Below are 22964 nucleotides of genomic sequence, written 5' to 3' on the forward strand. Positions count from 1 at the left end.
CTGTAACCTGAAGCATAGGTAACCTGAAGCATATGTAACTTGAGGTACCACTGTACAATAAAGACCTCAAACACAAACCACAAACTCTGAGCTTGCACATCTCAGTTGTCCTTAGCTTTGACAGTTGGAGTTCAGTGTTCTTTCTGCCAGGGAATCTTTCATACGTGTGAACCTCCAAGTTTGTGGGGCGAGCAATGCAAACAGCTGGTCTCAGCAATCTGTATCGACTACATCAGTTTTCCCAAACTTTTTTGGGGGGCCCGCCCCCTTAGTTCCATAAACTTATCCCCACTACGCTCTCCTATGAAACGCATTATTCAGAACAGCACTTTCCACAACCAGCTAAGGAAGCTAACAACACAATAAAATCCAAAACAGTTGATTGCACATTTATTCAAAATCCAATTACAGTGGTACATACGCTTCAGGTACATATGCTTCAGGTTACAGACTCTGCTAACCCAGAAATAGTACTTCAGGTTAAGAACTTTGCTTCAGGATGAGAACAGAAATCGTGCTCCGGCGGCACGGCGGCAGCAGGAGGCCCCATTAGCTGAAGTGGTGCTTCAGGTTAAGAACAGCTTCTGGTTAAGTACGGACCTCCGGAACGAATTAAGTACTTAACCCGAGATACCACTGTAAATTTATTATGTTGTTGTATATGGGACACGAGTGGTGCTGTGGGTTAATCCACAGAGCCTAGGGGCTTGCCGATCAGAAGGTTGGCGGTTTGAATCCCCCTACAGGGTGAGCTCCCGTTGCACGGTCCCTGCTCCTGCCAACCTAGCTTTTGTTGAAGTGCAAGTAGATAAATAGGTACCACTCCGGCGGGAAGGTAAACAGCGTTTCCATGTGCTGCTCTGGTTTGCCAGAAGCAAATTAGTCCTGCTGGCCACATGATCCAGAAACTACACTGGCTCCCTCGGTCAATAAAGCGAGATGAGCGCCGCAACCCCAGAGTCGGACACAACTGGACCTAATGGGCGCGGTCCCTTTACCTTATATGCTGGAAGCCGCCGAGAGGGTCTTGGGCAAGCCAGTCACATGGGTGGGGTACATCACCACCCCCTTGCCTCTTAGCAACCCCCCCCCCGGTAATCCCAGCACACCCCAGGGAGCAGCGGCACCCACTTTAAGAACCACTGGACAACATCAAGGCTCAAATCTGCACAGCAGCAGTTTAATTCCCCTGGACTTGGATTGTTTCTGACCCCTGCTTAGTCAGCTTGTGTTAAAAACCAATGAGGCACTTGGGTATTATTAGTTTGCTTTTGCTTGTATTCTATGTCTCATCGTTGATGTCAGTCTATAAATGCATTTTCTCCAAAGAACACTTACGTCTTGAATGTCCTTGCCTCTCCCCCTACATATTGACCTATTACACATTTGCTTCCGCACAAAGCAAGTTTATGCTTGCAGCCTGCTGAGCCTCATGACAGCCCAGGGAAGGAGGGGGGGGGCAAATGCTTCCCATTTTACTGACTGGGACACTGAGGCTAAGCGAAGGCATATACCCACAGGGGTTGATGCCAAGGGCTGAAATCGCACTCCTAAGTCTTGTTTCCCTGAAGTCTTTTGTCATCAAGATTGCGCTAGAGAGAAAAATTGAAAAATTGAAAATGAGAAAGAAATCGCACCTCAAACCCAAAGAGGAATATTCACTCTACAGAAAAGATTCTCCACCACAGCTGAGCAAAGGAACATTGGAGCAAGTGGAAGGCTACTTTTATTTTTTGTCCACAAGCCATTGTAGGCAGTCCAATCCTGTGCCTATTTACTTGGAGGTAAGTCCCACTGTGTTAAAGGGAGATTACTCCCAGGAAAGCGATTACAGTACTCGGGCACAGCAATTCTAAGCTGGCAAAGGCAAGCCTCCCTCTTGTGTAAATTAAGCTGCTTCCCGACTGCTCCTGGCCAGGGGGTGGCTAGACTGGGTGTAAGCCATAAATCTTCATTTTTCTGCCTTTCCGTTGAATTTAGTTACGCCTGTGTGTTGTTGTTTTTCATTGGAGTAAGTTTCACCAGGCTATGTGGGCTGGACCAATGAATTAAAGGAGTTAGGATAACATTGGTTATCTCTTTCTGCACCCTTGACATTCCACACCTCCATTTGCCCTTTTTACTGATTTTATTTGTAAAAAAATATATGGTATGCCGCTGTGTCATTCAAAAAAATCAAAGCAGTTTATGGCGAGAAAAGCATAAAGCTGTACAACAAAACCATTAAAAAATTAAAAACACACATCAATTAACCAGTGTGGAAGGATGTGTTTTTAATTGCTTGTATAGTTTACACCAGGGACGCAGGTGGCGCTGTGGGTTAAACCACAGAGCCTAGGACTTGCTGATCAGAAGGTCGGCGGTTTGAATCCCCGCGACGGGGTGAGCTCCTGTTGCTTAGTCCCTGCTCCTGCCAACCTAGCAGTTCGAAAGCATGTCAAAGTGCAAGTAGATAAATAGGTACCACTTCAGCGGGAAGGTAAACGGCGTTTCCGTGCGCTGCTCTGGTTCACCAGAAGCGGCTTAGTCCTGCTGGCCACATGACCCGGAAGCTGTACGCCGGCTCCCTCAGCCAGTAAAGCGAGATGAGCGCCGCAACCCCAGAGTCGGCCACGACTGGACATAATGGTCAGGGGTCCCTTTACCTTTAGTTTACACCAGCGTAACTTCCGCTAGCTTAATTCAGGCTCTCCCACAGCCAGTTTAAGCAGATACGCTGGTTTAAGATCAGCTCAGGGTGGGGAGATGAGCCACAGCCTAACCTCTCCCAGCAGCCATATCTGTGGCTTAGGAATTCACCTTAAAAACCAATCAAGCTCTGGACCCCCTAATCTCTCACAGTGCCAATACAAATACAAATATATACAAATAAATATGTTGCTGACACAAACCCTACACTAACACTATGCAATAGAACAAAAGAACATTAACCCCCTCCGTCTCTCTCCATCTCCCTTTCTCTTCCTGCTTTCTCTTCCTCAAACTGCATGATGTCTATGACAACAGTGTCTGTGAACTGTGGAAAAGACTGTATGAATCGAAAATGGAGACACAGTGTGTAATTTTCCTTGTTTATTTGTTTGCTTCTTATCACAATAAAATATGTTTAAAGGGCCCAGGAGGCAACATTCGAGGGGAAACCTAATACTTCCTATGACAGAAGCCAAGAGGCAGCACAGAGGCAAACTAAGAGTAACTTTTTGTTACACTGTCCCAAAATAAGGAAGTGCTTTCAAGATCTGTCCCCGGCTGACCTGGCGTTTGATTATATTGAGAGCCGCAGCTTTGCAGCGGAAAGCAGAGCAGCAGAACACCTGATTTTTAGTTAATGGTTATACAAGGAAATGGGGCTGTTGGACTTTTACCTTGTCTTGATAACAAAAAAGGAGATTAGAATGCACACTGATTGCGATGGGGGTGGTGGAGATAGGGAAGAAATCAGAAATCGAAAAGAGGATGAAAATGGAAGAATCAAGTTCTCTGCTTTGGGGCAGAGGGGGAGTTTGTTTGACCCAGAAAGAGAGAGGAAACTGTAGGTCACAAAGGTGCTGTACCCTGCTGCCAAGTGAGAGACCTTTATCCAGTTCCTGGATGAAGATATGATTCTGTCTCATCAGAAGTGGCTGAATCTTATCTTCAGGTGCAAATAGTGGTACAAACAAGCAGACATACCCTCTGTATGTTTACGGAAGCCAAGCCTCACTTGGGACTTGCTCCCAAGTAAGCAACAGCTACAGAAATGGATGCACAGGTTGTTCAGGACTGGTGCAAAAGAAGGAGTTAAACTGTTTGCAACTGCAGATCACCCACTTACTTTCGAGGAATCACAGGTGCAAATCAGTTAGGAGGTATCTGCATCATGTATATGCTTCTAGATAAAGATGGACATAGCAAGCAAGCCCAAAAGGATAAAGCCAATGCACACCTATAGGAGTGTCAGTCAATCCTCATTTATTTTTGTGTGTTTATATTGCAAACCGCCCTGTGATCCTCGGATGAAGGGTAATAAAAATTTGATAAATAATTAAAAAAAGAGGCGGATATACGTGTTAAATACTGTACACAGAATATATATATAATACATGCATACACACGAATGCAAATATAAGACAGCAAGTGACTACTATCAAGCACGTACAATCAGGGCCAAAAATGTTCTGCAAAATGCAAAGACCTGCATGGTTCGTGCTTGCCAAAAGATGCAGAGATGGCAGCTAATATGGTAACAGTAATAATAAAAAAGAGTGCAAGTAATAAAGAAACACACCCGCCCCTCCAGCCTACGCAAACAGGGTGTAAGTATGTTCAGAGCCTCTGGAACCAACGGCGTAGCTATTGCAAACCTGGGCCAGGAGCAAAACTGATCTGAAGGCAATGCATCTGTGATGAAGAGCCTGCACTTCACTTTCGCAAGTTGCAACACAGTACATGACAAGGTCCTGCGTTTGCAGAGGCGTCAGAAAGTGAAAGAGCTGAGTGCGGCGGCAGCCGCCCACCCCTCTTGCTGCGCTTCTTGGAAACCTTCTTGTTGTTGTTTAGTCATGTCCAGCTCTTCGTGACCCCCTGGACCAGAGCACGCCAGGCCCTCCTGTCTTCCACTGCCTCCCGCAGTTTGGTCAAACTCATGCTGGTAGCTTCGAGAACACTGTCCCACCATCTCGTCCTCCGTCGTCCCCTTCTCCTTGTGCTCTCCATCTTTCCCAGCATCAGGGTCTTTTCCAAGGAGTCTTCTCTTCTCATGAGGTGGCCAAAGTCTTGGAGCCTCAGCTTCAGGATCTGTCCTTCCAGTGAGCACTCAGGGCTGGTTTCCTTCAGAATGGAGAGGTTTGATCTTCTAGCATGTCCATGGGACTCTCAAGAGTCTCCAGCACCAGAATTCAAAAGCATCCATTCTTTGGCGACCAGCCTTCTTTATGGTCCAGCTCTCACTTCCATACATCACTACTGGGAAAACCACAGCTTTAACTATACCGACCTTTGTTGGCAAGGTGATGTCTCTGCTTTTTAAGATGCTGTCTAGGTTTGTCATTGTTTTTCTCCAAAGAAGCAGGTGACTTTTAATTTCGTGGCTGCTGTCACCATCTGCAGTGATCGTGCAGCCCAAGAAAGTAAAATCTCTCACTGCCTCCATTTCTTCCCCTTCTATTTGCCAGGAGGTGATGGAACCAGTGGCCACGATCTTCGTTTTTTTGATGTTGAGCTTCAGACCATATTTTGCGCTCTCCTCTCTCACCCTCATTAAAAGGTTCTTTAATTCCTCCTCACTTTCTGCCATCAAGGTTGTCTCATCCGCATATCTGAGGTTGTTGATATTTCTCCCGGCAATCTTAATTCCAGCTTGGGATTCATCCAGCCCAGCCTTTCGCATGATGAATTCTGCATATAAGTGAAATAACATGGGAGGCGATATACAGCCTTGTCGTAGATCGCAGCCCGGTCTACTCGGAAGCAAATCCCGCCCATCTGCAGCGGAGGCTTTTCCCTCCAGCCATGCAAAAAAAAAAAAAAACCCCCCGCGGTGCAAAACTTTCGCAGGACCTTGATTAGGCTGATTACGCCCAGCAATTAATCGCCTCGCCATCCCAGCCGCGGGCGCTGGATTCCTCTCTCTCTCTCTCTCTCTCTCCCGGCGTTGCATCGCATCCTTCATCCCACTCCGGCCCCCACGTGGCCGCGGAGCACCTGAGCGGGACCCGGCCGTCCAATGGGAGCGCGGGGCGTGGGCGTGGCCGCGGGGCGTGGGCGTGCCTCTCCCGCCCCGAACGCCCCGCCCCCTGCCTTATCATCTCTCTCTATATAAAAAGGGGAGGGGGGTGGTCAGCGCGGCCGGTAGGCAGGTGCGAGGCGCTGATTGGCCGGAGGGCGCGCGGGCGTGCGAGCGAGCGGCGGCCGTTGCTGATTGGGCGTTGGGCGCGGGGCGAGGGTGTGTCGGCGGGCGCGAGGCGGGCAGCGGCAGAGGCAGGCGGGCGGGCGCGCGGCGAGGAGGAGGAGGGGGCGCTTCGGCGGCGGCCGCGGCGGCACCAACGGACGGGCAGGCGGACACCCAACAGGTGGCGGAGGAGGAGAAGGAGGCGGCGGAGAGGCGGACGCAGCCGGAGGGGATGCTGAGCGAAGCTGTGGAGAGCGGAGGAGGAGGCGGCGGAGGCGGAGGAGCCGTTACCGGCCCCGGGGAGAGCCCCGCGGGGGAGCCCGCGGCCAAGCCCGCCCCGCCCGCGGCAGCCTTGCCCGCGGCACCCGCGGCGCGGAGCCAGGCGGCCAAGCGCGTCTTAGGTGAGGGGGCTGAGGAGGGAAGGAGAGACCCTCTGAGGGAACCGTTTGCCCCGCGAGCACCTGAGGGGGAGGGGCCGGAGGGGTGGGCGGGGCCAGCGCCGAGCTCGGGAGCGGGGGGGGGAGGGGCGCGGGGGGAGGGGGAGGGGCGTCATGGATACTGGGGGGGGGCAGGTCCCCAAAAAGATTGGGGCGAGAAAAGAGTTGGCAAAGTTTGTGGTCAGGCTCTGAGGTGTGGGGCAGGGGTGTGGCTTAAGAGGTTGGGGGCGGGGCCTCTTGGGGGCGGGGCTAGAGCCCAAGGTTTTTTTTGGGGGGGGACCCCACCAATTTTGCAAAATTTGTAGCAGGAATGCTTTAAAGGAGTGTTTTAGAGAAACTCTCAGGCTCTGAAGTGTGGGGCAGGGGTGGGGCTTAAGAGGTTGGGGGCGGGGTCTCTTGGGGCGGGGCTAGAGCCCAAGGTGTTTTTTTGGGGGGTGACCCCACCAACTTTGCAAAATTTGTAGCAGGAATGCTTTAAAGAAGTGTTTTAGAGGAACTCAGGCTCTGAGGTGTGGGGCAGGGGTGTGGCTTAACAGGTTGGGGGCGGGGTCTCTTGGGGGCGGGGCTAGTGCCCAAGGTGTTTTTTTTGGGGGGACCCCCACCAACTTTGCAAAATTTGTAGCAGGAATGCTTTAAAGAAGTGTTTTAGAGCAACTCAGGCTCTGAAGTGTGGGGCAGGGGTGTGGCTTAAGAGGTTGGGGGCGGGGCTAGTGCCCAAGGTTTTTTTGGGGGGGAACCCCACCAACTTTGCAAAATTTGTAGCAGGAATGCTTTAAAGAAGTGTTTTAGAGGAACTCGGGCTCTGAAGTGTGGGGCAGGGGTGGGGCTTAAGAGGTTGGGGGCGGGGTCTCTTGGGGGCGGGGCTAGTGCTCAAGGTTTTTTTTGGGGGGGACCCCACCAACTTTGCAAAATTTGTAGCTGGAATGCTTTAAAGAAGTGTTTCAGAGAAACTCTCAGGCTCTGAAGTGTGGGGCAGGGGTGTGGCTTAAGAGATTGGGGGCGGGGCTAGTGAGGCAGGTGCCCAAGGGTTTTTTTCTGGTGGTGGTGGGGAACCCCACTAACTTGGCAAAGTTTGTAGGAGAGCTTTAGAGAAACTCAGGCTCTGAAGTGTGGGGCAGGGGTGTGGCTTAAGAGGCTAGGGGTGGGGCAGGTGCCCACGGTTTTTTTCTGGGGGGGGGAAACCCCATTAACTTTGCAAAGTTTGTAGGAACACTTTTTTAATGAAAAAAGTGCTTTAGAGAAGCTGGACTCTCAGGTGTGGGGCAGGGGGTGTGGCTTAAGAGGTTGTGGGCGGTGTCACTTGGGGCGGGGCTAGTGGGGCAGGGGTGTGGCTTGAGGGATTGTGGGCGGGTCACTTGGACAGAGGCGGTGCTATGAGGCAGGGAGGCGGAAGGCTGGTACCCAAAAAGGTTGGGGCGAAAAAACACTTAACTTGGCAAAGTTTGTGGCAGGAGCAGTTTTTTATATTTAAAAAGTGCTTATTCGGTCAGGATTTGATGTGTGGGGCAGGGGTGTGGCTTAAGAGATTGGGGGCGGGGCTAGTGGGGCAGGTGCCCAAGGTTTTTTTTTTTGGGGGGGGGGACCCCACTAACTTGGCAAAGTTTGTAGGAACACTTTTTTAAATGAAAAAAGTGCTTTAGAGAAGCTGTACTCTCAGGTGTGGGGTAAGTGGTGTGGCTTGAGGGGTTGTGGGCGGGGTCACCTGGGCAGAGGCGTGCCTGGGAGGGTGGGAGCCACGTCCCCAAAACGTTATAGCTTTTTGGGGGAGCGGGGAAACCAACTTGACAAAGTTTGCATTAGGAGCACTTTTTTAAATGAAAAGAGCTATATAGGGGCAGTGCTGTGGCAAAAACCACTAACTGCCCTAAATTTGTGATACCAGCACTTTTTTTACTAAAAAAAAGCGAAGACTAAATTATAGCAGACCAGGCTTTCGAGGTCCTGGGAACAGAGAACATCTTAAGGGTCTGTGAGCAGAGTCATTTGGGTGCGGAGAAGGGCTAGGCAATGGGGGCCACCCCACCCCCCAGGGGTTGTGGCTCATTTGACAAAAACACTAACTTGGCTAAGTTTACTTTGGGAGCCTTTAAAACAAACTTTGAGGTGTGGAGCAGGGGGGTAACTTAAGGGCTTGTGGGCGGGGCAGGAGGGCAAGACACCAGAGAGGGTGGGGGCCATTCCCCCAAGGGATTGGGGCTTAATTGGCTAGATCCTTAATTGGCTAAATTTGTTGCTCTAGTTCAGCGGTTCCCAAACTTACAATAATAGTGCACCCCTTTTGAGAGTTTGTCTTAACAGCATACTATTTCTTGGGCAGAAATAATTTGGGAAAAGTTTTAATTAATAACGCTTTCCATGTACCCATGGGTGTAGCCAGGCTTTGGTGGGGGGCGGAACTATCTGTGACACGATTGGTCAGCTAAGCGTTTTTTCCTTTTGCTGGGGGTGGGCAACTGCCCCCTGCGCCCGCTCCCCATTATGCCCATGCATGTGCCTGGTTCCTTTAAGAGGGAAAGGACCTCACCACACATGCCACCTTGAGCTCATTGAAAGTGGGATGTAAATGCAAGAGTTAATTAATTTTAATTAGAAGATATTAGGGTTTGAATCTGGGACCGGTGGGCAATGCATGTTGCCCATTGGTGAAGCTATGGCTCCTCCCTTGCTTTGATCCTTTGGGCTTGGAAATAGTTTAAACTCTGCCACCTCTCTCACATCCCCCAATCATAAAGAGATGCCTGAATGGTGTGCTGTGGCCTTTTACAGGATAAGCACTTATGTAGGTAGGATGCTCGGAAGTGTTCCTGGTTTGGGGCTGGTGAGGGGGCGTGTCTAGGGTTCCATGGGAGAAATGGATATGGGGCTGTTTGCTTCAGAGTAAAGGTGTTGTTTTTGCTTAAATTACCTGGCCTTGTAGAGAGCTAAAACCCCCCATTAGTTTACTTTTATTGTTAAATCTCAGGGTGTCATACATGTTTCTTCCCCTCCTCATTTAATCCTCACAACAACCCTGTGAGGTCAGTTAGGTTGAGAGGCAGTGTCTGAACCAAGGTTACCCAATGAGCTTCATAGCTGGGGATTTTGAACCCTGGTTTCCCAGGTACTGGTTTGACACTATAACCACTGTGCCACATGGCTAGACCTCTGGCAGTTGAAACTGATGCAAATGAAGTTGGAGCCATGAGAATTCTGCCTCCTGAAAGTCTATTGAGGGACTTGACCACCAACTTAAAAGTGTGTAAAGGTAAAGGTAAAGGTACCCCTGCCCGAACGGGCCAGTCTTGACAGACTCTGGGGTTTGTGCGCCCATCTCACATCTATTGGCCGGGGGCCAGCTGCGTGTGTACTGCTTCTTTAAAGCCTAGAGAAGACTGTATATATTGCCGCCCTCTTTAAACCACTCACAACCCCGCCCCAAGGTCATACAACAAAGAAGTATGTAATAACTGCGTAGTTGTAGTGGGTTGAAATAAAAATTAGCTAGCCTTGGGGGCAAATCTTGGCTTGTTTTGGAACTCCTGACCTGAACCGAAACTCTTAATGCTTGCAGAGTAGTATTGGGGTATGGAAGTGGCTTGGAGGTGTGCTTAGAAGGGAAAGATGTTTCACCAGGTGGGTGGAAGTGTATCTGCCTCTCAACATGTTAATTTTCTTTCTTTCTTGCCAACGACTTGCAGCCACCCAGGTGCAGGGCACTGTGAAATGGTTCAATGTCCGCAATGGCTATGGATTTATAAACAGGTGAGCCTAGTTTACCTCCCCAAAGGCTTGGAAGATGCATGAAACTCTGGGGCCTTTTATTTTACATGCTTATCAATTTATAAATTTGATTTACGTTCCATGCTTCCTCCCTAAGAAGGAACAAGCCTTGTTGCAATGGACTCTTCATCTCGGGAGGTCAGAAGCAGCAGGAGTTCTGTCGATACTGATGAACAAGATGCAAAACTTTCGAGTTTTACAACCAAACGTTTAAGGAAGACAGCTCTACAGTAGTTTAATCTATTGAAATTTATTGGCTTAAATGATAAATTGACAATGATTACATAAAAATTGAACCTGGCTGGATCAGACCAGTGGCCCGTCTGGTCCAGCGTCCCATTCTTCTAGATGCCCATCGGAAGGCTGCAAGCAGGACCTGAGTACAGTAGCATTCAAGAAAGTCCCCTTCAGTAGATTCCCACTACGGTGGCTGATGGCAAAAAAGGGAAATGTAAAGGAGGCCAGGCTTGACTAGTAGCAGGGCCGTCTTACCCATAGGTGCTAGGGGTGCGGAGCGCCGGGCTCTCAAGGGCGCCAGGCCGAGAGTCTGGGTCCCGAGAGTTGAGTCCGGGGAAGAGCCTGCCCATCGGTCGGAGTGCCGTGATGGGCTCTTCTGCTGCGGGCGGCTCTGTACTGCAAGTTCGGGGGCGACCAAGCCAGTGAGATGCTGAGGCGGCCGGCCAGCTCTGCCCTCCTGTGCGACTGGGACTGGGAACCGGGGGGGGGGGCGCCGGGCGGCTCTTTGCACCTCGGCTCCACATATGCTTAAGACAGCCTTGACTAGTAGCTATATCTTCAGTTTGTTTTGCTGTGAATTAGCAATGAAGAGAACTGCACTTCGATGAAAGGAACTTTCTCTTAGGTGAACTGAGCCTGAAAATTAAGCCTAGCGCCACAAAACAGAGCTGCTTCTCAGTTCCTTAATTTCTCTTAGAGAGCCTCTGAGTCACAGGAGCAAAGACTAACCCAGAAATTGTCAGCTGGTCTGCTCTTTTGCAGAAAAATTCTTGTGCCCCACCCAAGATAACTCTAGTGAAAGACTTGAGCATACCTGAGCAAGATTTCCAGTACATCTTTGTAGAACTAATGTACTGAAACACAAGAACTCCTTAACAGGTCTATATGTGAATGCTCGGAAGAAGCTTCCTTGGACCTTTGTGCATTTGACTGAATCCCCTTACAAATAGAACACTGTGTTTGCTCGTGTGTGATTTTAGAAATCTGGGCTGCTTGGTTGGACTACTAATCTGTCAGACGCCAGTGTGTGGCTTGGCTAATACAAACAGCTGATTAAGCCAACAAGCAGAGCTGTGACACTCCCAGCTAGCCAGCCAAGGACTTGGGATGTTTATCCATGCTGTGTGTTGGTACTATGATGCCCTCTTTGGGTGGCTGTATGTAAATGGAATTGGCTATGCTAGCAGAAAGCCACTGTTCATACTAATAGCATGGATTTCTGGTGAAGGTGATAGAGCAGAGAGCTAGAAGCTTTCAGATGGGGTGTGTGTGTGTGTGTGTGTGTGTGTGTGTGTGTACACAGCAGTGCTTAACTTAAATGAGACCTGTTGTCAGACTGGGAATTTCTATGTTCTGAATTTCAAACTTCTCATAATATACAGTAGAAACTTAGATAGCTATCACATGCATCATCACTTGATCAGTTACAGATAGGTAGCAGTGTTGGTCTGCCATAGTCAAAATAAAAAAATTCCTTCCAGTAGCACCTTTAAGACCAACTAAGTTAGTTCTATGTGTATATGTGTTTCTGAAGAAGTGTGCATGCACACGAAAGCTCATACCAAGAACTAACTTAGTTGGTCTTTAAGGTGCTACTGGAAGAAATTTTTTTATCATCACTTGATCAGTTATGGAAACATAATAAGGAAGTGTGCAATGCACACGAAAGCTCATACCAATAACAAACTTAGTTGGTCTCTAAGGTGCTACTGGAAGGATTTTTTTGTTTTGTTTCAACTACGGCAGACCAACACTTACCTGTAACTGATCAGTTATGGTTCTCCTTTTATGCTTGTGGAAAACAATGCCTGTGACTCATTTCTCTCAGCTTCCTCAGACTAGGTTAGCTGGGTGCCTGTCCAAGTTGAGGTACCAAGTGGGTATGGTGGTAGTGACCGTGACCATAGGCTGGTATAGGAGTAGACACGTTAAAGTTGTGTTGTGGGCGCTGGGCACATTACTCAAATTGCAGCAGGGTCAGGTGGGGTATTACCACCCACAAACCTTTTGTTACTTCCCTGCCTCCAAGCTGTGGGAGATGGGATCTGGCTAAAATTGGGAGCGGATTGTAGAACTCATACCTCCCCACTCCCTAATTTGAGCCCTCATTTGGCATACATGAAATCCAGAACTCTCACCCTCTGCGTATTCTGAGCTTTGTCTCCCTCTCCTTCCCTCAACACAGGAATGATACCAAGGAGGATGTGTTTGTGCACCAGGTAAGAAACGCACTAAAGTTCATTCTCTTTGCCCTCTTTTCTGTTATGCTGTAGGCTTGTGTCTTAATCACAAGCTTATTCCATGTGGTAAATAAGTTGGCAAACAGAAATCTGAATTACGGCGCTCTGCTGGATTTCCTAGATGTGGAAATCATTGTTTGAATTAACGAGAGACCCCCTAAATCCTTCTCTTTAGATGATCAGATGTCCATTAGATAGGCATTAAGCTTTAAGGATGCAAAGCTTGTATTAGTGAACTGGATAGGTAACTTATTAAACAGATGTGCAACTCTTTTGTAGATTAGGAGCTACCTCTTTTAAGGTAGGTTAGCGTTGCCATCCAGATAAAGCTTTAGAAGAACTTCAGTTGCTACAAGTTATTACAGTGGTGCCCCGCAAGTCGAATGCCTCGCAAGACGGAAAACTCGATAGACGAAAGAGTTTTACGTTTTGGAGGTGCTTCGCAAAACGAATTTCCTATGGGCTTGCTTCGCAAGACGACAATGTCTTGCGAGTTCCTGCTGTTTTTTTTCCCTCCCCCCTTTTTCTAAGCCGCTAAGATGCTTATCAGCTGATCCGATAAGCCGCTAAAAGCCGCTAATAGCGCTAATCCGCTAATCCGTCAATGGGCTTGCTTCGCAAGACGAAAAAACCGCTAGACGAAGAGAATCACAGAACGGATTCTTTTCGTCTTGCGAGGCACCACTGTATTCCTGTAAACCACAAGCAACATGGTTCTTCTTGGACTACTCTTGTCTATCTACATGGTTTGGAGAATGTTCTATTCTTAAAACTTGCATCAGTAGCCAAATAAGCCTGCATTCCTAATTGCTGGCCATTATAAAAGAACATTAAAAAGAGCTATCTCTAATTGTTTGAGAGTTTGTTAATTCAGTTAGCGTATAGTTGTTGTGCATTATCTGTAAAGGTTTGATGGGAATAAGGTATTTGCTTTCTTCCCCACTCCTCAAGGAAGAGCGATTCTGCATCCCAGAAACTTGGTGCAGCCAAAATGGTTTGTTGTTGGTGCTTACAAAAGGGTTTAACTTGGGAATCGGTAGAAACTTGAGAATGTAGCATGAGTTACATCGCCTTCCCGAAAAGTTCATGTTGTCTTCTCTGCACTTTACTAGACGGCAATTAAGAGGAACAACCCCCGTAAATTCCTCCGAAGTGTGGGAGACGGGGAAACGGTGGAGTTTGATGTTGTGGAAGGAGAGAAGGTAAGAGGACTGTGGCGCTAGCCTTCCAGCCGTTGAAGACTGCGATGGAAGAGTCTCTCCCCACTCCTTTTGTTCCTTGTTTTCTTTTGCAGGGGGCTGAGGCGGCCAATGTGACTGGTCCAGGCGGCGTTCCTGTGAAGGGCAGCCGCTATGCTCCCAACCGCCGCCGCTTCCGCAGGTTCATCCCCAGGCCCCGGCAGGCCCAACAGCCACAGGATGCCACCCGAACAGAAGGGGCCGCAGAGACGGTCAGCGAGGGGGAGAGGGCTGATGATGCTGTACAGCAGCGCCCCCGAAGGAGGCGCCCCCCACCATTTTTCTTCCGCCGGAGATTTGTGCGAGGGCCTAGGGCTCAAGCCCAGCAGCAGCAGGCCCAGCCAGCAGAAGTGAGTCCTCTGTGGGGCTGGAATTCGCTAGAGAACCTGCTGAGAGGTGGGAGAAGCAGAGTATCTAGTCTTTTTCCAGCCATTGTGGGAGTAACACTTTGCGATCTCTCACTCACACACAGAACACAGCCCTACACATAAGTGAATTTGTACAGAACTTCATTGTGCCAAATGGCCTTCACCACTGAGCAATGATCTTCTTTGGCGATCACTTGTAGCTGAGTAAGATGGTCTTCCCTGAACACACTCTTAACAGTGGCTGTGGAGGCCGGTTCTGGATCCACACGTCCTTCCACAGTTGGGATATAGGTTTCCGGTGGGAGTTGATCCCGGTGAGGGTTTGCCAAGCGTGCCTTCCTCTTAGCACATTTCTCCCTTTCATCCTGAATTTGAGTGTCTTCAAAGCCCATGACACCTTTTGTAAAGGTTGTGCTCCAATTGGAGCTCTCACTGGCTAGTGTTTCCCAGTTGTCAGTCTTAATAATAATAATAATAATAATAATAATAATAATAATAAAGATTTGGCTTGAGAGTCTTTGAACCTCTTTTGTTAACCACCAGCATTACACTTTCCATTTTTAAGTTTAGAATAGAGTAGTTGCTTTGGAAGACGATAATCAGACATCTGAACATGACCAGTCCAGCGAAGTTGATGTTGAAGAATCATTGCTTTGACACTGGTGGTCTTTGCTTCTTCCAGTTCACTGATATTAGTTCACCTGCCATCCTTTGCTGCAGGTGTATTGTACCAATGGTTCTAAGTGGCTCTTCTAGCCTTGGGGTAAGAGCAGTTTGGGATAATACCCCGAGGAAGTGAAGGCATTGTAATATTTCTCCCTCAGGGCAGTGAAAGCACAGAACCCAAAGATGCCACCCAGCCAGAGGGAGACCAGCAACAGCAGATCCAGGCTGGTGAGAGAGCCCCAGCCCCTCGCTTCCGTCCCAGATACCGCAGGTAAAGCTGCAGGCAGCACCGTCATGTCTGTGACTTCAACCAGTAAGACCAAGGCTGGTATTTCAGTTACAAACCATCTTTCCCTTCACAGCATCCCTTCTGGGGACCTATATCCACATGATCAAAGCAAAGAGTAGGGTTATTTAGGCAGGCGTCCTCTTTGTATGCTGTTCACATGCTTGATGTACAAGAGAACCTTCCCTACTCCTTAAGAAACAGCGTAGTGTTTAAAGGAATAAGGGGAGTACAGTCGTACCTTGGAAGTCAAATGCAGTGGCGTAGCGTGGGGGTGCAAGGGGGGCCGGCCGCACAGGGCGCAACATCGGGGGGGGGGGCGCGCTCGCTGCCTCCGGAGTCGCGTAAGAGCCTCAGGCGCAGGCTGTAGCAGAGCCGCGTGTCTCGCAGAACCGACGAGCTGTGCGCGCGTCCGGGCTGAAGGCGTCCGGCAGGCAGCGGCTCTCAGCGCTTGCCGCGGTCCCCGCGCATCAGGGCCGCGGAGGACGCGCCAGGCAGCCCTTCCTCACAGCCCTGCCTCCGCCGCTGCTGCAGCAGCTGCTGGGCCATGTTGCATTTTCCTCGCCTCTCTGCCCCCCTCCTCCTCCGGGCAAGCGGCATCGTTTGGGCGGCAGCGCCAGCGGCAACTCGCCTCGGATCACCTGACGCGGCAGGTTAGGGGTTGGGGGGGCGCAAATTACTTGCCTTGCCCCGGGTTAGGGGGCGCAAATTACTTGCGTTGCCCCGGGTGCTGACAACTCACGCTACGCCACTGGTCAAACGGAATCCATTCTGGAAGTCCGTTGCCAAATGTTTGGAAACCAAAGCGCGGCTTCTGATTGGCTGCAGGAAGCTCCTGCAGCCAATCGGAAGCAGCGGAAGCCCCATTGGACATTCGGCTTCCAAAAATAGTTCCCAAACCAGAACAGTTTGTGGCGTTCAGGAGCCAAAATGTTTGAGAACTAAGCTGTTCGAAAACCAAGGTACAACTGTATATGGCAGCTCCTCTGCTTTTCCAGGATGGAAACGACAGCTCTCTGCAAGGTGCATTTTTGAAAGGGATGGGAAAGGGTCTACTCTGCTAATATCTCATAAACAGTTTCAAGAGGAGATGCTCCCATTTGAGGAGCTACTGTTTACAAGGAGTTTCCTGTTTAAGTTCTTAAGCCATGTTGTTAAATAACCTGCTTCCTTTCAGCCACTAAGTCTGTCTTTAACGTTTTCATTATATTCTTTATATCCTGCCCTTTGTCCCAGAAGGGAGAATGGGGTGGCTAACAACTTAAAACAATATGTTAATCATAAAAAACTTTTAAATCACAAACTGATCTTCGTCAATAAAAGCAGCAGCAGGTAATACAGCCCTGAGACCAAACATACTCCAAAGACCTGAACACACAGGTGAGTTTTCAAATTATGCCTGAACATAGCCAGAGTGAGGGGCGACCTGATTTTATCTGGGAGGACTCCATAAGCAGAGTGTGACTATCCTTTGCTTTTCCAGAGCTTTCCGCCCCCGCCCACCGCAGCAGCCCACCACTGAGGGAGGAGATGGCGAGACAAAGGCGGCACAAGCCCCAGCGGACGGCATCCGTCCTGAGCCCCAGCGCCAGCGCAACCGACCTTACTTCCAGCGCAGGCGCCAGCAAACAGCTGCCGCCCGCCAGACTGCAACTGAGGTGAGATCCAGGGACTACTGATTGATCCTACAGATGGATAGGATGGGATCTCTGGCCATCAATACCAGCCTCTGTTCTTCCGTCTCTTTGGAAGCTCTAGAACACAGCCTTGTTTAGTGCATTTGTTAAAAGTTCAATGGCTGAGATAGATGGGAAGCCTTATCTATTTATTTTTGTATTTCTTTGCTACGTTTTTTGTTTCAGAGAGCTAGCAACTCCCAAAGCAGCTCCCATCAGTTAAAAATAAAGGCATCCCCTGGTGAAACATAATCTAAAGAGATTTTTCTTTTTCTTTTTGTGTTTTTTGCTTTTTGGAATAATAAAATATGTTGAAATTTAAAAAATAAAAATCTAAAGAGAGTGGGTTCTTTATCTTAACCCAAGTGTTCATCAAATGCTCTGAACAGGAGGAACCTTGCTCACCAAGGCTGTCCAGATAATTCCGCAACCATTGCCTTAAAAGATGTACAAAGCAAAGTGTTCTGTGCACTGTAAACATGGGTTAAACTTCTTTAAAGCAGTGGGATTTGAAACTGGCTAGTTAGTCTGCTCTCCTAAATGGAAGTAGAAGTAATTTGAAAAGAGGTGAAATATAGCCAGTGCTTACTTGCAAATTTGTTTGTCCAACTGTGGGATATTACAAAGCAGGGAGGCAAAACGAATCTCCTTCACTTCCAACTCCCTCTCTTTCTCCTTTTTTACTGGGGTGGGGAGGTGCCCCTGTCGTCTGCTTCATTTATACCCATGGCTCCTATGCTCAACCCTCGCAAGAAATGTAAACAATGCAAACAGGGTTCTGCTAAAGAAAGAAAACTCTCTTGGCTCCCAGTATGTTTCCGAGCACAATTAAAAGTGTTGGTGTTGACCTTTAAAGCCCTAAACGGCCTCAGAGGCCCAGGAGACCTGAAGGAGCGTCTCCACCCCCATCGTTCGGCCTGGACACTGAGGTCCAGCGCTGAGGGCCTTCTGGCTAGTTCCCTCATTGCGAGAAGCAAAGCTACAGGGAACCAGGAAGAGGGCCTTCTCGGTGGTGGCGCCCGCCCTGTGGAACGCCCTCCCACCAGATGTCAAAGCGATAAACAACTACCTGACATTCAGAAGACATCTTAAGGCAGCCCTGTTCAGGGAAGTTTTTAATGTGTGACATTTTAGTGTATTTTGGTCTCTTGGAAGCCACCCAGAGTGGCTGGGGAGCCCCAGCCAGATGGGCGGGGTACAAATAATAAATTATTATTTTATTTTATTTTATTTTATTTTATTTATTATTATTATTTCTCAGTATCCAAATCTCTCACTCACTGTTCAGAAGGGCTGTGCGATGGGCAAGATTTTGTGCCTTACTTTGACATAGGTGAGGGGCATCCATAAACTGAGCTAGGTTTCTGTAGACCTTGAGGAACTGCACACTCTGCATGCACATTCAACTACCGAACATAAAAATGGCCTGCGTGTCAATGCCAACCTCTATTCAGAAACCTAACCCCGCTTTTTTTTCCTGCCTAAGGCTACCACAGCTACCAAAGAGCAGCCTGCTCCGAGCTCTGCTGCTGCTGGTGGAGACACCCCTGCCACTAGCACACCTGCGATGGCTCAGGAAGCAGTGGTGGAAGCCGGCAAGCCTGCTTCCCCAGCCCAGGAGAGTCCCTCCCAGCCGCTGCCGGAGATCCAGCAACAGCTTGTGGATGTAAGTAGATGCTGGCAGCAAAAGGCCCTTAGTTGCCTTAGAGTACTCCGTTCCCAGGACAAATTCACAGAAGCAAGGAAGCCCTATTCAAACCAGAGATGTTCCTGGACAGGGGCTGCCGGGAGTTGCAGTCCTATGGCATGTGGGGAGGGGACATAGGTTTTGCCTCTCCGTGTTATAAACCAAGGTGCATGAATTCTGGTTAATGCAGGCTACATCTTCTGTCAGTACAGTGGTACCTCTGGTTACATACTTAATTCGTTCAGGAGGTCCGTTCTTAACCTGAAATTGTTCTTAACCTGAAGCACCCCTTTAGCTAATGGGGCCTCCTGCTGCTGCTGTGCCGCCACGCAATTTCTGTTCTTATCCTGAAGCAAAGTTCTTAACCTGAGGTACTATTTCTGGGTTAGCGGAGTCTGTAACCTGAAGTGTATGTAACCCAAGTTACCACTGTATATGGAACCTGAAATGCTATGCTGCATATGGCTAAGACCATGGGTAGGCAAACTAAGGCCCGGGGGCCGGATCCAGCCCAATCACCTTCTAAATTCGGCCCGCGGACGGTCCAGGAATCAGCATGTTTTTACATGAGTAGAATGTGTGCTTTTATTTAAAATGCATCACTGCGTTATTTGTGGGGCATAGGAATTCATTTATATTTTTTTCAAAATATAGTCTGGCCCCCCACAAAGTCTGAGGGACAGTGGACCGGCCCCCCGCTGAAAAAGTTTGCTGACCCCTGGCTAAGAGCCATTATGTCTTTCTGGCACTCTGTCATGTTTTCCTTTGCCACACGGTGTCCTCCGTGAGTTAACTTCAGAGAAGCAAAGTTATTAGTACAGAAAGGGACAGGCTTGTCAGCAGGGCTATTTTTTTCTTTGCAGATCTCAACACCTGAGCCTGGGGGAGAGCTGGCCCCAGCCCTACTGGCGTGATGAACCTGCACACGGTGAGGGGATGCCAAGAGCTGTGATCTGGTAAGGACGCCTGGGCAGGAACGCTAAAACTGAACAGAGATGATGTTGATTTACAGTGGTGCCCCGCAAGACGAACACCTCGCGAGACGAAAAACTCTCAAAATGAAAGGTTTTTTCGTTTTCGAGTTGCTTCGCAAGACGAATTTCCCTATGGGCTTGCTTCGCAAAACGAAGCTTGCCCCGCAAGCTCCGGGGACAGCGGGAAGCACAGCACGTCTTCCCCGCTGTCCCCGGACCTCTTTTGAAGCAAGGGGCGGTGCGGAGAAGATCACTTCTCCCCGTTGCCAGCCCCGCAAGCTCTGGGGACAGAGGGGAAGGCTTCCCCTCTGTCCCCAGACGGTCTCCATAGGAACGCATTGATTGATTTTCAATGCATTCCTATGGGAAACCGTGCTTCGCAAGACAAAAAACTCGCAAGAAAAAAAAACGTGCGGAACGAATTAATTTCGTCTTGCGAGGCACCACTGTATATGTATTGTGACATGCGAGGCACCAAGGCAGTGCCATAAATGGCCTTCCCTCCCCATTTTATCCTCACAGCAACCCTCTGAGGTGGGTTAGCCAGAGGAATTTTCTCAAGCCCTGCTAATAGCTGGATCAGAGGATAGCAGTCTAAGATTTCCAAATTTGATGCACTTGTGTGCCTTACATCTGCTAGGAAACAGTCTGAATGGAAACTTCTAAATCCCTGAAGCAAGCCAGTTTTTCTTCCCCTTCCTTTGGGTTCCCCTACTGTTGTGACATAGTGCTTCACTGGGCATATGATTTCAGAAGTGAAGAATAAGTAAAGATGGCAAGATGTGCTGGGCCCCGTCTCTGGTTTTCAGCCTCTTCTGAAAGGGAGCTTTTTAGCATTTAAGAGCTGCATGGCAAAAGAAGTCACACCTCCTGAATTAATTCTAAGCTCTCAAAGGCGCAAGAGGATGCTTTGAGAGGCTTGAGGGGTTATCTCTGAGAAGAGGGATTAACACTTCTTGCTGAAAATTCAGACTGACTTTTGTTTCTCACCATAAACTACAATTTTCAATTGTTTTCTTGTGGGAAGCATTTATGCTTGAAACTTGCATTCCTGCATTGGCTCCCAGTACATTTCTGAGCACAATTCAAAGTGTTGGTGCAGACCTTTAAAGCCATAAACGGTCTCAAAGGCCCAGTACACCTGAAGGAGCGTCTCCATCCTCATCGTTCTGCCCGGACACTGAGGTCCAGCTCCGAGGGCCTTCTGGCCGTTCCATCATTGTGAGAAGCAAAGCTACAGGGAACCAGGCAGAGGGCCTTCTCGGTGGTGGCACCCACACTGTGGAACGCCCTCCCACCAGATGTCAAAGAGAAAAACAACTACTTGACATTCAGAAGACATCTTAAGGCAGCCCTGTTCAGGGAAGTTTTTAATGTGTGACATCTTAGTGTATTTTTGGTCTTTGTGGAAGCCGCCCAGAGTGGCTGGGGAAGCCCAGCCAGATAGGCGGGGTACAAATAAAATTATTATTATTATGCCCCCATAACTTCTTTATTTCTGCTAGAGCTTGGTATTTACCTTGTGGGAATAGCACCCCTATGTCCTATTCTGTAAATGCATCCCCACAACTTCTGCTCCCTGAAGGCTGCTGCTTCCAGCTTCTCCTCCTGCCTCTGACCACATCTTTCCCCCTCCACAGGTGTCCTCAATGTGCCTACAACCCAAGTTACCTCATCCTGCACTTGAAGAGACCCCAAACTTCACCAATACCCCCTTTGCTGCTGTTGAATGTGAAAAAAAAATTAGTAAACCTGAGGGGGGGAATTTGACCAAAAAGATAACTCGCTTTGCTTTAAAAACCTTCTGAGGGGTTTGTCTTCCCTCTCCCACAGCTTTGCCAGTTTGAGAAAAATAAACTGGCTGTTGAATCTTCAGTTAACTTTTTTCTCCCCCATTGTTGAAGAACACCCTGTGTGAACCATTGTGTGCAGTTTGGGCGTCAGTAAAAAGAAAAATTGCACAGACTTTGTGTCCCTTGTGTTTTTTTTCTTCCCCCCACAAGGAAATAAATGCTGCCTTAAGGTGCTGCTTTGTCCTTTACCCCACAGCTCTTGGTGAAGGCATGTGGAGGATCTTGATCTTAAGGAATCCTAAGACCTGCCCCATAATACTTAAAAATAACTTGGAGGAAGCGGAGAATAGTTCCTGGCACCAAGTGTTGCTGCTTGCTTAGTACTATGCAGAGGGGCCGCAACTGAAGTTTGGACGGATAGAGGTCAGAGATTGTCCAGGAGTCGGGATAATTCCATAGGGGGCACCAGCCCCACACTAGGCTGCTTTTTAAAAACAGGGTTCTAAATTATTAGAAAGGTGGCACCTAACTTCCTCAAGTGCAGACAGTAATGTAGTGGTTATTGTAGTAGCAGGACTTCTCCGTCAGCCTATAAAAGGAATTTACATTTGCTTAACTTACTGCTTCCCAAGGGAGTGTTTTTGCAGAAAGGAAGTTGCTGTTCCTGCTAATGTGGTGAGCAGGAAAGCATCAGACCTAAGTAACCACTGGTAGCGTCAAAAAACATTTTCCTGGAGCGGAGCCCAAGTCCGGTGTGTTTCACCACGGTTGCTAACAATCCACTGGGTCCAAAACATATCCTACCCCAGAGTTCTAGAAGAACTGAAATGTGAAATTTATGGTCTTCCACCAAATACGTAACTTGTCTCTTTAAGTTTGGTGCTGGAACCTGAAAACGGGAAAGTGATCACTGTAACACAAGTGGGTTTTTTTTAACAAAAGGGAGCCCAGGATATTACAGGCCACTTTGCTTAATGTGTGTTCTGGGAAACTTAATGTATGTTTTGATTAAAGTCGAAATTTTCAAGGAAACAGAAGTCTTGCTGAAAAAGAATCGGCATCACTTCTGCAAAGGGAAGTCCTGTCTAGCCTGGTGTCGTTAATGGACATTACTATCTTAGGTTCATTAATTTCGGTGGTTTTCCTCTGAGGAGGACTTGGCTGAATGCCACCTGTTGTGTACTTGTCAAAAGCTTTTTGGAAGTCCAAAAGACTTCTCACCAAATTTCACAGCCATGGGATCGGATAACAGGTCCTCTTAAAGTAGGAGTAGAATTAAATGGGCAGTTCTGCCCAGGGAGGGCTGTAAGAAGTGGGGCGCCCCAAGGATCTGAATTCGGATTTATGCTTTTTAACATTCATAGATCTGGAGTTTAGAGGTCAGCAGTGTCCAATGCAAATAAATCAAAGCTGAAAAAATGAAAAAGGGATTGTGAAGTGCTTCAAAAGGATCTCTAATCTGGGGTGGGCAGGCCATTAAAATGTGGCTCAATTTAAACTATTTTTAAATTTAGAATGCATCACTTGAGACGGTTGTTTAGAAAGCAATTAATAAATTATGATAAAAGTAATGCACATTGGGGCAAAAAAGACTTCAGCTTCAGATATACACAAAGCAAGCTCTGTTAGGGAGCATTAGGGAAAAGATCAAAAATACAACTGCCAATATTGTAATTCCTTAAATCTATGGTGTGCTAATGCTTGGAACACTATACTGTTCTAGTCTCTGCATCT

The 22964-nt window shown here is 48.4% G+C and overlaps 1 protein-coding gene across 1 annotated transcript; it reads left to right on the forward strand.

Moving 5' to 3' along the window:
• The first annotated feature begins 5971 nt into the window (after window positions 1-5971).
• On the forward strand, window positions 5972-21312 carry YBX2 (Y-box binding protein 2). The gene is made up of 10 exons (XM_082197786.1): window positions 5972-6270; window positions 9984-10047; window positions 12488-12521; window positions 13655-13744; window positions 13837-14130; window positions 14973-15085; window positions 16584-16758; window positions 18263-18442; window positions 19327-19419; window positions 21078-21312. Exons 1-9 carry the CDS (start codon window positions 6102-6104, stop codon window positions 19375-19377), a joined length of 1170 nt encoding a protein of 389 aa, XP_082053912.1. The 5' UTR covers window positions 5972-6101; the 3' UTR covers window positions 19378-19419; window positions 21078-21312.
• The last annotated feature ends 1652 nt before the right edge of the window (window positions 21313-22964 follow it).

This window comes from Podarcis vaucheri (genome assembly GCF_965113315.1).
Source record: "Podarcis vaucheri genome assembly, chromosome: 13".
Lineage (NCBI taxonomy): Eukaryota > Metazoa > Chordata > Lepidosauria > Squamata > Lacertidae > Podarcis > Podarcis vaucheri.